The sequence below is a fragment of the Triturus cristatus genome, chromosome 8 (genome assembly GCF_964204655.1).
Source record: "Triturus cristatus chromosome 8, aTriCri1.1, whole genome shotgun sequence".
In the NCBI taxonomy this organism is placed as follows: Eukaryota; Metazoa; Chordata; class Amphibia; order Caudata; family Salamandridae; genus Triturus; species Triturus cristatus.
In genome coordinates this window covers 117,049,619-117,061,927 of record NC_140591.1, presented here as the reverse complement: position 1 = coordinate 117,061,927, position 12,309 = coordinate 117,049,619, and the positions used below count along the sequence as shown (strand labels likewise).

Here is a 12,309-nt window from a genome sequence, read left to right as displayed (position 1 = left end):
GAACGCAGTCCCTTCTCTAAGGGATTGGATACCCTCCGCTCCATTCCCAGAGAAAATGTTCCACTTACCAATAACTTTCTGATAACGTGAAATACTGTTTGTATCCAAAGGCTATTGCTCTCACTTTGCACTAACTCTGGCAGAATTGAACTGAAAGTAGGTGTCACATTAGAATACAATTCTTAATGTAACTAGTTATGGAAATATGATGGTTTGTTTTACGTCATGCATGTCTGCTGTTGATACACATATGAAATCTAATGTTAAAACACAGCCTGTCTGTTCAAGAGGACTGGTAAAATGATGAAACTATTTTTGTATACCTTATATTAAAGCGTGGGACACTTCAGGAGGAGATAATAATGTTTATGGCATAGTGAGTATTCCACATTCTCTTTTCTGTTGCAAGGAGTGATGGGAATCAGCCCACTCTCACCTTTTTGAAGCCATATTTTTGATTTGGGTGAAGCTTTGGCTGCACATCTTGTGGCCCAAGACCAAAGATGAGGGATAACTTGGGTATATGTGTTCTACCTAATGATTTTACTACTTTTGGATATTCACAAAGGTAAGTTACTACTAGTGAAGTTAGAATACTGGTCTAAGTTTACCTTTGTGAATACCGAAAAGTAGTTAAGTTAGACTTTTGGTCTAAGTTTACATTTGTGAATACCGAAAAGTAGTAAAGTTAGACTGTTGGTCAAAGTTTACCTTTGTGAATACCTAAAAATAGTAAAGTTAGACTTTTGGTGTCAGTTTACCTTTGCGAATACCTAAAAATAGTAAAGGTAGACTTTTGGTCTCAGTTTACCTTTGCGAATACCTAAAAATAGTAAAGGTAGACTTTTGGTCTCAGTTTACCTTTGCGAATACCTAAAAATAGTAAAGTTAGACTTTTGGTCTCATTTTACCTTTGTGAATACCTAAAAATAGTAAAGTTAGACTTTTGGTCTCAGTTTACCTTTGTGAATACCCAAAAGTAGTAAAGTTAGACTTTTGGTCTAAGTTTACTGAAAAGTAGTAAACTTACACAAAAGTGTAAGTTTACCTTTGTGAATCAGGCCCACAATGCTTTGGATTGTTGTTGACTACTCTTCAGCTAAGATGTGTCACATATTGAATTCTAGTTGTACCTTAGTGAAAACAGGACGTTTTTGCCAAGGACCCATCCCCTAATTTTAATACAATGCTGCTTTTGTTATTTGCTGTCCATTGTTAGTAGTTGAACTAACTGCTTCAATAGATTTGCTGAAGTTGAGACTGGATCCACTGAAGAGGTCCACTTTGTGCTTGGTAGCTGCTACTGTAATGTGGCTCATATGATGCTCCCTCCACGAAGAGCCAGGACAATAAATTGATTTACCATGCTGCTTCTCTGAAACCAGGAGTATGTGCAGCTCCCATCTAACATCTACCAACACACCTAACATCTGTCAACATATCTAACATCCACCAACACATCTAACATCTGCCAACACACCTAACATCTGCCAATCTCTTCCTCCAACCATTGTGAGGTGGAACTTTGTAGATCTTGACTGCCAACTGGTGTGTCATGATTCCTTGACTATTTGAACAAACATGCTGTCGTGTGTGTGCAAGTTGCTCGAGGCTTCTGGAACGTGGACGATTTCATGTGTGCAAGAAGCAGATTATTTGCCACTAATTACCAGACCACCCTGAGATTCACCTTAAAATTGAGGAATTACAGTGAGGAATTGGTAATGCTGACCCCGTTGCCCACAGTAGTTGCTCATTTCCCTCAGAATTTCCCTAAGAAACCTTGGCCTCGGAAATGCCTGTTTCTAAGACACCAGTGGCACTATTCACAAAAAAATAGTAAATTTGCACAGATACTTATGCCTATGTATAGGTACAGGTTTACTGCTTTTGGGCAGGTTTACAGGCATGGTACTGGGAATGTAATGTGACATCTACCTTATTCCCCCTTTGCGAAAATGTGCACAGCAAAGATTTTAGCACAGAAAGCAAGGAGCCAACCGTGCGAAGTCCTCCTCCTAGACTCTCAGTAAATCTGCCATTGACTGCCAGAACCTTCTGACTATTTTGAGGATGGGCCGGGATTGGGTTAGAATATGAAAGTGCCCATAGATGTACATTTGTAGGAAGTCACAAACTCACCCTTAGTTACGTCCTCTTCCATGTCCTTGCTTGGGATTTACTCCTGTGGATTTCTCTGCACTCATTGTGGCAAATAGACCTGCAGCTGTAATTGCATTCCCACCTGCTAGGGATCCTTTGTTGGATTCCTGGCAGTCATAAATGTAGGTATTTTCAGACATGAGCATTCGTTTCATTTGTGGATGAAGGTGAAAATACCTTGGTGGTTGGAGCCCCAGGTCTGCAGATTAACCACAGGCCTTGTAGAGAGGATGTGGCGTAACAACCAGAACTGCCGAGTTTGGATCTAGGGAGCCGGGTTCGAGTCTCGGCGTCAGCTCAACATCGTGTGAGTCTGGGCAAATCACTTCATCTCCCCATGCCTACAAAAAATGAATGTGTCCTTGTGTTATGTAAATGTTGCTCCTGCAAAGCGCTCCCATAGTTTCGGGCAGCGTTTGCGCTATATAAAACCGCAAAACAATAATTCTGAGGAACCTGTTAACTCTGAGAACTGGCTCCATCTGAATTAGGTAGGCACCCGTACTCGAGGCTTAGGTGTGCAATAAACTTGTTTACTGCAAATTAAAATCTTCTGGAATAGTTTTCTGCCTGCGATGAAGGCACACCAAAGGAGACAATCAACCTATCTCAAAGTAAATTATGCAGGTCGTATCTACAGTCTATGTATTGTTACATCTGATTCTGGAGCAAACAGCCCAATCTGGTTACTGCATGGAAGTATGGAGTCACCCTGTGTTCCTCACAATCTGGGTTAATTACAGTACATAGCCATAGGTATGGTCCTGCCGGAAATATTCAAAACATTAATCAAATATTTACAGGTAGTTTGCTTCCAAACAGTCCTTCCCAAACACATTAATTGATACAAATATATTCTAAAGCAGTGGTTCTTAACCTTTTGACTTCTGTTAGCCCCCAGTTAATCATTAATACTCCCACGCATGCTGCAGGACATCTTTTGGACCCAAACTTTTCTAATCTGTCTGACTTGGTTACCGCTGCCCCTTGCCCTCTACTTTGGTCTCACCACTCCGGAGTGCCTTTTAAGCTGAGAATTGCATCTTCTTGTGTGCCCTCTTATCCGAGCTGTAAGGCAAAACCAGGAGCTGGTCGAAGCTGAACCTTCTGGCTTTTAATAATTGACTTCACGAGGCCGAACCAGACATTAAACAACTGTCGATCCTAGACCGCAACCATATCCATCATTGGCTTGGGGGTGGGGGGGAGCTGTGGATAAATGTTAACAGGCCACTGTAACAAGTTGTGGCCGGTCTTTGCCTCCTGCTCCTTGGTGTAATGAAATGCTCAAATTTATGAAAAAACAATTTAAGGTCTTTGAAAGGCTCTGGAGAAAATCCTATACAGAAGACACCAAAACTAACAACAAGGTAGCACTAAAGAAATATCATGGGCTTTGTAAATCTGCTCAAGCTGAGTTCTACTCCAGTAAAATCTTAGGTGCTCCAAATTGTGCAAAAAGACTATTTAAGGTGGTGAAGGAATTATCTGATCCATGTACATCGCAAGCTTCTCCCTCTCTCCCGTATTTATTCCCAATTGGCTAGCGACCATTTGCAGAGAGTACAATTGAACGATGCTGAGATATTGTCCGTCATTCAGAATTCCTCTCCTGGTGATGGACATAACCTTCAGCCTATTTCTAGCCATTCATCTAAACTTAATACTTGGTCCCCTCTGGACATTACATCTTTTAATTGTATTCTCCAGTCCATTAAATCGGGCTCCCCTCTAGATCCTCTACCCCCCCATTTGCTTTGTCAGCTTGACCCCAGCTTACTATCCATTGTTATGGACCTTCCTAATGCCTCTCTGAATGAAGGGGTGGTTTCCCAGAAGTGCAAACATGCGATGGTCCTTCCGCTCCTAAAAAAATCTAATTTAGACCCCACTAATTTGTCCAATTTCCGCCATATTACTTTGGTGCCCATCTTCTCTAAAATCTTGGGTAAACATGTTAATGACCAGCTTACCTATTTTGTGAAATGCCAGAACTTCTTTCATTCTTCTCAGTCCGGCTTTAGGGCGGGTTACTCAGCAGATTCCACCCTTCTGAGGGTAAGCGAGTTGTTATGGCAGTGCTTGGATGAGGGAGAAGCAGCAGCACTCATCCTATTAGATCTCAGTGCTGCCTTTGACACCGTGTCTCATCCCATCCTATTGGATGGGCTGATGGCACTCGGTCTTGATGGTGTGGCCCTGGAGTGGTTCCGTTCCTTCCTTAAGGACCGACCCTTTCAGGTTCTTTCTTCATCTGATAGGTCTAATTCCTAAGCCCTTTCTTCTGGAGTTCCGCAGGGCTCGGTGCTGAGTCCGTTGGTATTTTACATTTATATCCACCCCTCAGCAGAGGTGGTAGAAAGCTGTGGGCTGTCTCTCTTTTCCTATGCTGACAACACGCAGATTATCTTCTCTTTGTCATCTGCTCAGGGGCATGGGCCTTTTGATTCTAGCTTGGGCTTGGGTAAGATTTCCTTTTGGATGTTTAACACCTACTCACACTCAACGGTGATAAAGCAGAGGTCATGTTATTTGGCAAGCGGCTCGATGTTTGGGTACCTCTTCACTGGCCTGTCGCTTTAGATGTTCCACCCACACCTTCGGACAAGGTTAAGAACCTGGGCTTTATTGTGGACGAATCATTATCTATGAAACCACAAGTGGATAGGGTGATGGCCACCTGCTTTGCGGTAATTAAATGGCTAAAATAGATACTTTGACTGATCCCCTTTTCTGCACAAAGGACAGTGATTCAAGCTCTCATTATATCTAGATTGGATTACGGCAATTTGTTATACCTGGCAGCCGATAAATTCACTATCCACCGATTTCAGCTTGTGTAGAATTCTGCCGTTAGGCTTCCTTATCCGTTAGCCAAATTTGCCTCAGTTTCTAACCTTCTCCGTGAGCTGCACCGGCTTACTGTTCCGAATTGCATTAAGTTTAAATCTCTATGTTACATGTTCAAGGTAAATGCCGGAGTTGGTCCCAAATACATTTTGGATTTGGTTAATCCATATCACCCATCCTCTGAGATCTTCGCAACAGACCTGGTTTATTGTTCTGAGATTTCACCTGTCCTGTATGAAAGACTGTTCTTTTGCCTATCTAGGACCTCTACTTTGTAACTCCCTTCCAGTTTTATTGAGGAACTGTGTGTCTCTGCCTGCTTTTTGCAGGGGCTTAAAGACCTGGCTCGTCTATCCCACTTAGTTATCTCTCTACATTCCCCCTTTCTGCCATGTGCAGAGAAACCCTGCGGGTATAGCTGTGCGTTCATAGTAATAATAATAATTATTATTATTAATGGAACCCAGGGACCTCCATTTAATCATTATTGGGACCCCCACTGAGTCATTTCTGGAAGTGGAGGACCCCGGCCTAAGCACTTTCAATGATTTGAACCGCAAAACAATACACAGGAGCTACTCATCGCCCACACTGTACTCTGTTTGATGCACTTGCATTGCTCCCACGAATCAATCTGAGGATACTAACTTAATTTTTATCCTCCAGTTCCAAATTTCTTCACATTTACAGAACATTTTTTACATTTTCAATTGTACATTTCTTCTTTATTTGTATCCACTTTATTAATCTATTATAATTATTTATAAGCAGTCTCTGACCCCCCGAGTAGGCTTTGCGGACCACCAAGTGTCCCTGGCCCACAGGTTGAGAGCCACTGTTCTAAGGTGCACAATAACCATGTAGTATAGTTTTCTCTTAGCAGAAGTAGTTCAATTCACTACATAGGTGAAAATTCATCAAAACAAGGTGCTCGTCAGTCCACCCCAAGATGTGGATCCATTGTTGCCTGATAGGTTTCAAGAGTCCATCAGTTTACCCAGCTCTTATTCCTCCACATGTCCTCAAATTGCTTGCTAATGCTGTACGTGTCTGAGTAAGCAATTTGTGGACATATTGTCGATGCAATTTTAAGTTACTGTATCTAACTGATTTAGATTCCAAAGCACCACCGCGATCCTAGCATTGGCGGTTATTTGGAGCGTTTATGGAGGTGGTTATGGCAACTTTTTGAGGCGATTATCTGCTTTGAGTACACTCATATGACTAGGGTATTTCCGTTTGCTGTTCTGAGGAAGACCCCATTTCATGATAAAGTATCACACTGAATCTTTGGGGCCGAAACGTCAATGCTATTTAAGTCGGTACCACTCTAAGGGGAGGTGGATAAACTAATGGACTCTTGAAAACTATCATCCATCACCAATGGAACTACATATTGAGATGGACTGATAAGTTCCAATAAGAACAAATCGATGTTATGTATTTTAAGCCTTCCACACTCACTCACTGTTTGCCCGAGTGCTTGTTACACTGCACACAGAGCACCTTGTTTTGTGAATTTCAGTCTATGTAGTGAATTGATCTACTGCCAAACAAATATATTACTTGCAAAGAGAAACTATACTATATGGTTCTTGTGTGCTGCTTTTGAATATATTTTCTCAATTAACGTGTTTGGAAAAGGCCTGTTTTGAAGTAGACTGCCTGTAAATATATAGATATTGTTTTCAGTATTTCCGACAGAACCAGACTTTAGGCTGTAGTCTTCTGGTTACTGTGCTTGGTCATTGCTTACATTGAAGCTAGAAAGATCAGTTTGCCAAACTGTCTAGTGCTAATGGCAGCTTGGACCAGTGTGAAATCAAAACAGGAAACGGGTTGACATAACAAAGGCTAACTAGATGCAACAGGGGTCTATAAACAAAGGAAAATGTGGGATTCCAATAAATAAAGATGACAAAAGTAGTTGTAAGACCCCCATAAGAGTGATGGGTGCCTTATCCTCTACAGAACCATAAACATCACACCCTCCCTGCTCACGTGGCCACTAATTCACCATACTCCTCCATGTCCAAAACTAGTGACACGTTGAAACAATCAGCATTGAATGCTGAGCTTTGTTGGATGCTTCCAGAATGTTGTGCTAAGCTCTTTTTCATATTTAATGTTCTCTCCTCTTGTTTATATTCAGGAAGAACTACTTGACGACGAATTATGCAGCGTATCTTCTCTGTTCAAGATTACGGGGGTGAGTGCAGTTAGTGAGATAGAATAACTGTGGGTTCAAAGTTATAAAAATATACATAAGTGATGTAAGATCAAACCACTCCTTTGAATGTTCCTAAAGAATCTGTAAAAAGCTAATGTAGTGTTCAGAGTTGTCCTGTTGTACATATTCATTTGTAAGAAAGTCTAATATTCTTAGAAACCACGTGGTATACAATAAGACCACCTGAGAAATACATTGATAATACTGTTTGTCCTAGTAAGAACAGTAGTAATACAAAAGAAAATAGAAGTGGTTTGTCTAATGTAGAGAAGGAGGGGAGAGGAAACAGACCAAGGACAAGAAAACCAAATACTGAGATGAAACAACATTTCGTAAGTTCATGTGACCAGTAGGTGACAGGCGAGATTGTCTACAAGAGTTTTTCAAACTAGTTGGAAGCTTGTTAGCTGTTTTGTGGATCACAGCTGTGATTTTGTATTCCTGAATAAAGTTAACTTTGCACCTCCTTGTCACTTAGGTGTGAAAATACTTTTGGAATCTGGCTTGTAACAAATCCAGACCATTCACCTGAACATAAAATGTTGATGGCTTTGTTACTTTCCTCATTCTGTTTTAGATTATGCTTTTATCAGTTCCAGGTGGTTCTTTAATAGAGTTTAAGATCATGCAGTAGCCCATAAGTATGCCCATGTTTGTAGATTATCATGTAATTCTGCACATTCCTCCCCAAAGTGATAAACATTTCTACATCTCCAGCTGTTTCGAATCTTGGAGTTGAAAATGGATGTACTGTTTTTCTGCAGGGAGATGTGCTCTGTTTTTAAGTTACACTAACTTATTTCTCATTTACCCCAAAGAGTAGATATTTGAAGCTTGTCACTTTAGTAACTGCCTTCCTTGTAAGTCAGTACTGCGTGATACTGGTCTTGCCAGGCTACAATATCTTGGGTTGCTAATGATATGAAGTAGAAGACCAAGCTGATGGAGGATTAGGAGGGCTACCATTGGGCCTTGTTTGGAGGCCCGGTCCGCCATATTACAAGTGTTATTGGCTGTAAAGCACTTGTAATAAGTTGTCATGTTTGTCACGGAGAGCTCTACATAAGGCCCATTGTTGTTTGGGTTGACTGCCCAATTCACGGCTTAAAAAGATGATTTGCATAAAAGAAAACAAAACTACAAAAAGCTAGTCAAATTATTAGCACTGAATTAAAAAAAAAATGTGATATTATGTTAGAAATGAAACTTGAAAAATGGTAACCTTGGTATTGTCTTAAAAAAGAGTCTGGTAGACTGAATGTTTTAAATACCTCGAAACTGGTCCTAGAATGCTTGTTTCCGGTCCAGGGAGGACCTGTCGAGCAGTTCGGGCTGGACTGTTCCCATGCATATGGCTGGGTCCAAACTGGGGTGGCGTGTTGAGCAGAAAAACAATGGATTTATGCCCAGATCTCTGTACTGGGGATGAATGCTTGAAATTGTTATGAATTCCGTCAATCAATTGTTCTTTTTCCATTTGTCACCGCAAGTGGGATGGGGATGCCCAGACGTGGGTCCCGTGCTCGCCATTACACTGGCTTGAAGTTATCCTGGCGGATGATGGCTGGTACCCCGAAACCGGTCCTGGGATGCTTGTTTTCGGTCCAGGGAGGACCTGGCCTGGCAGTTCGGGCTGGACTGTTCTCATGGGGAGAAGGGTCAAGACTTAGTTGTATATGACTGAGCAAAAATATGATGGATTTAGGCCCAGATCGATGTACTGGGGGTGATTGTTTGACGTTGTTCAACATTCCTTCCATCAATTGTTCTCTTTTCATATATATATATATATATTACACAGTGTAGTTATGGTTAGCTCAGACTGTCCATCGAAAAGGCAATTTCATTTTGCGAATAACTTCAGCGCCATTCGACAAATCTGCACAAAACTTTCCAAAAAAAGTAGAGCAACTTTTGGTTGCTCATGGCAAGTTTTGTGTAGATCTGTCAAGCCACGGTCAAAAAAAGAGAGGCATTTCCAAAAGTGAAAATTTCCATTTTAACTCCCATAGCATTGTTTGCTCCTCAAACCAGGGAAAAATGAGTTGGACAGTTTACTCAAAGAAGTGACTTTTCTTGGTCTGGTGTAAATCCATTCAGTAGTTATGAGAAATTACCATTTCAAAAGAGGCCTGGCCTGGGCATGGAGAGGTTAAATTTAAGAGGCATCTGGACTATTTATCTGAGGAGCTCCGCAAACTCGTTTTGCAGACCAAAAGCTTTTAAAAAGTAGTCAAATCTGAGTGAACGAGACAGATTTTTATCCATTTTAGGTTCACAGATTTGCAGATGTATCCACTAAACCAGATAGATCTAATTGGCTGGCCAGAACATGGAGAAAACTTTTTGTGGTTGCCATTCAGGATACAGAGACTTGGTCCTCGCTTCCTGAAAAAACATTAGAAGGGTACATAAGGGGGCAGGGAGACTACACTCTGATGCACAGGCCCATGTGGGACCTGCCCCTCCATTATTGAAGTTTAAAAAAAGACAATTTTGCTGCGTGGTTCATGAATCCCTGGGTGCCCAGTGAGACCCCCCCCCCCATTATCCATGGATCCTGGCTTGGTAACGCAAGCCCAGCTTAAGCTTCATGGGACTATGAACTCAGGCCAGATTTAAGTACACTTGTTGGCTTAAGAGTGGGGTCCGAAAATCCAGTCTTGAATCTAGGGTTTACAGATCCAGACCCACAGCCTGCGGTGAAATCCTGCTGTGCCAAGGACCATGCACATCAGTGGTACGAATGTTGGGATTCCTCAGATCTTCAGGGGTGGGTTTCCAACCTACAAGTACAAATACTTAGTGCAATGTGTTATACCCTACTTAATTGTATAACATGTACTCCAGCCCTGCTGTCTCTAGCTGCTCAGCCAGAGCGTGAAATGGTCATAGAATGTTGGTGTGCTTGTGATGCGTGGAATGCCTGGGTGTCTGAGTGGATGAGTGTTGGCAGTTAGAGATGGGCTGAGCAGCTAGGCAGGCTGCTCCTGGTGGGGCTGGTACCACACTAGGCTGGCTGGAGTCAAGACAGATGTGACCTGTACTGGAGACTGAATAAAGAAGACTTAATAATACCTCCTGGCTCCAGGTGTCTATCTTCATAGATCTCAACACAATGCACTATGCTTAGGAAGGAATACCATTTGAACTGCAGCACTGTTACTAACCCACTAAGCAGTCCTGCGGGGGCAGTGTTGTCAGGTGACTTACCAGTCCCGTTCAAGCCTTAGGGAAACAGGGGTAATCCAAATATTTTTATTCTGGAACAAAATCAAGCAGAGTACTACGACCAACAGGAATTTGTATAAAACGTTTATTGTTAATGCCTTAGTCTAGTGCTTAAAATGTGCATAGCTTCCGCTCAGCATGAAACATAAAAGCAATTATGCATGTTATAAGCAGAAAGAATAAAATGAACATCTCTAAAGAAAGTTCCTAGCTTTCTAGCACCCTTTAACTATTTCTAAGCGCTACATTATATTTTTTGTCAAAGCATGTAATAGGGATCTTACCTCTTGAGTTTCTTACGGATGATCACAAGTGTTACCCGTTGACAGTTAATGCAACTTCACATTTTCAGAGTTTTCCTGGGGGCTGGGAAATGTGCTCAGGGCAAACAAGCACCCTCTGCCAGGTAACCAGACGAAGCTTTCCGTCTGAGAGTGGCTGATCCAGAAATTTGACGTGACCTCTGGCGATAATCTTAGCACAAACACTTTCTCCTGATTAATGATCAAATTCTGGACTTTACATAGACTTTTACCACTGATTTTATCTTGTAATTACAAAATAAAATGAGGCTCGGAGACCTGTAGTTCTTAACAGACTAAGCTATGAGGTCACAAAATTCAACCGCTCTGTCTACATGTAGATTTCCAAGTGGCCATTATTAAAACTTTGAGATCTGGACAGGGAAGGCCCACACTAGGATTGCGGCGCCTGTACTTGCAGATAATAAGCAAGAATGGAGCGGGTCTGAACATGACCTTCACACATTAGGCTAAAGATATGCAGTCGAGAAATGGAAAAGCAGGCTAACTTAACTCAAATGGAGTTCATGACATCCCCAGTTAGGGGTGGAGGTTACTCATGTAGAGTCCTCCGAATCCTAAAGATGACACTACACATAAACAGTGTATAAATGTTAGTCACTAAGAGCATAAATGCATATGAAACTTAATAAAACCTGATATTTGGGAAAGTATTTGGGTCTCTGATAAATCAATGATGGATGCTGACATAACTGCATATGAAGCATGCTAAAACATAATATTACAAAAATATATTGTGTATAATGTAAGATGTGTTTTCCTAATAAGCAAACCAAGTATTATATTGGGTTTTTAACAAATGCATCTGGGTAAAAAAGATAAAAAAACAAAAAGGTACAGAAACTGTCTGAAAGTACTTTCCTGCATCTAGTTTCAGAAAAGCAGGAACTGTCTTTTCCCTCTAGGTTGAAGATAGATCAGGGACCGTATTACATAAAGTGCCCTGGGGGCGCAAAGGGCATGTATGCCCGCTTTGTGTCCCCCCGGGGGCGCCCGCATTATGGACATGGGCACAAAGGCAAAGAAGTTGTTGTGCGCCATAAAATGTTGGTGCACTGTCAGTGAGCCCCCTGATGGCAGCCCTCTGAAGGGGGTAGAAGTGTACAATGGACCCTCTAGACATCCCTCTTCAGGCGGGTGCAGTCAATCACTGTTGCCGCCTGCACATTGTAACACGGGGCTGCTTTGAAGCAGCCGCTCTGTATTTCACTTGAATGCACTGCCCCTAGGTCAGCACATGTTTGTGGCTGCCCTGGGAGTAGCGCATTCCCTGTAATACGGCACACTCTCCCTGTTTGTGCACAGCGCACTTATTGAAAGGTGTGCTGTAACGCAAACCGGGAAACTGCACCATATATGTAATATGGCCCCCGGTATTTTTTATTTTTGTTCCAATCAATAATGGTGGTATATAGCCTCCATAGCTTCCTGGAGCCTTTGGAGCAAAAAGTGAGGTATTGTCAGTGCGGTGATGTGGCTCTTTTGACTTGGCGGTGCTAGTGAAGGAGATGG

At 41.9% G+C, this 12,309-nt stretch overlaps 1 protein-coding gene across 7 annotated transcripts in view; it reads left to right on the top strand.

Moving 5' to 3' along the window:
• TEX55 (testis expressed 55) overlaps positions 1-12,309 on the top strand; it is a 460,108-nt gene that overhangs the window by 160,417 nt on the left and 287,382 nt on the right. For 6 of the 7 annotated variants that reach the window (XM_085621142.1, XM_085621141.1, XM_085621144.1 and 3 more), the window contains one exon: positions 7,166-7,222. The exons of the other annotated variant lie outside the window; for it this stretch is intronic. In XM_085621142.1, coding sequence (XP_085477268.1) covers positions 7,166-7,222 — 57 coding nt within the window. The remainder of the gene's footprint in view (positions 1-7,165; positions 7,223-12,309) is intronic. 7 annotated transcript variants of the gene reach the window in all.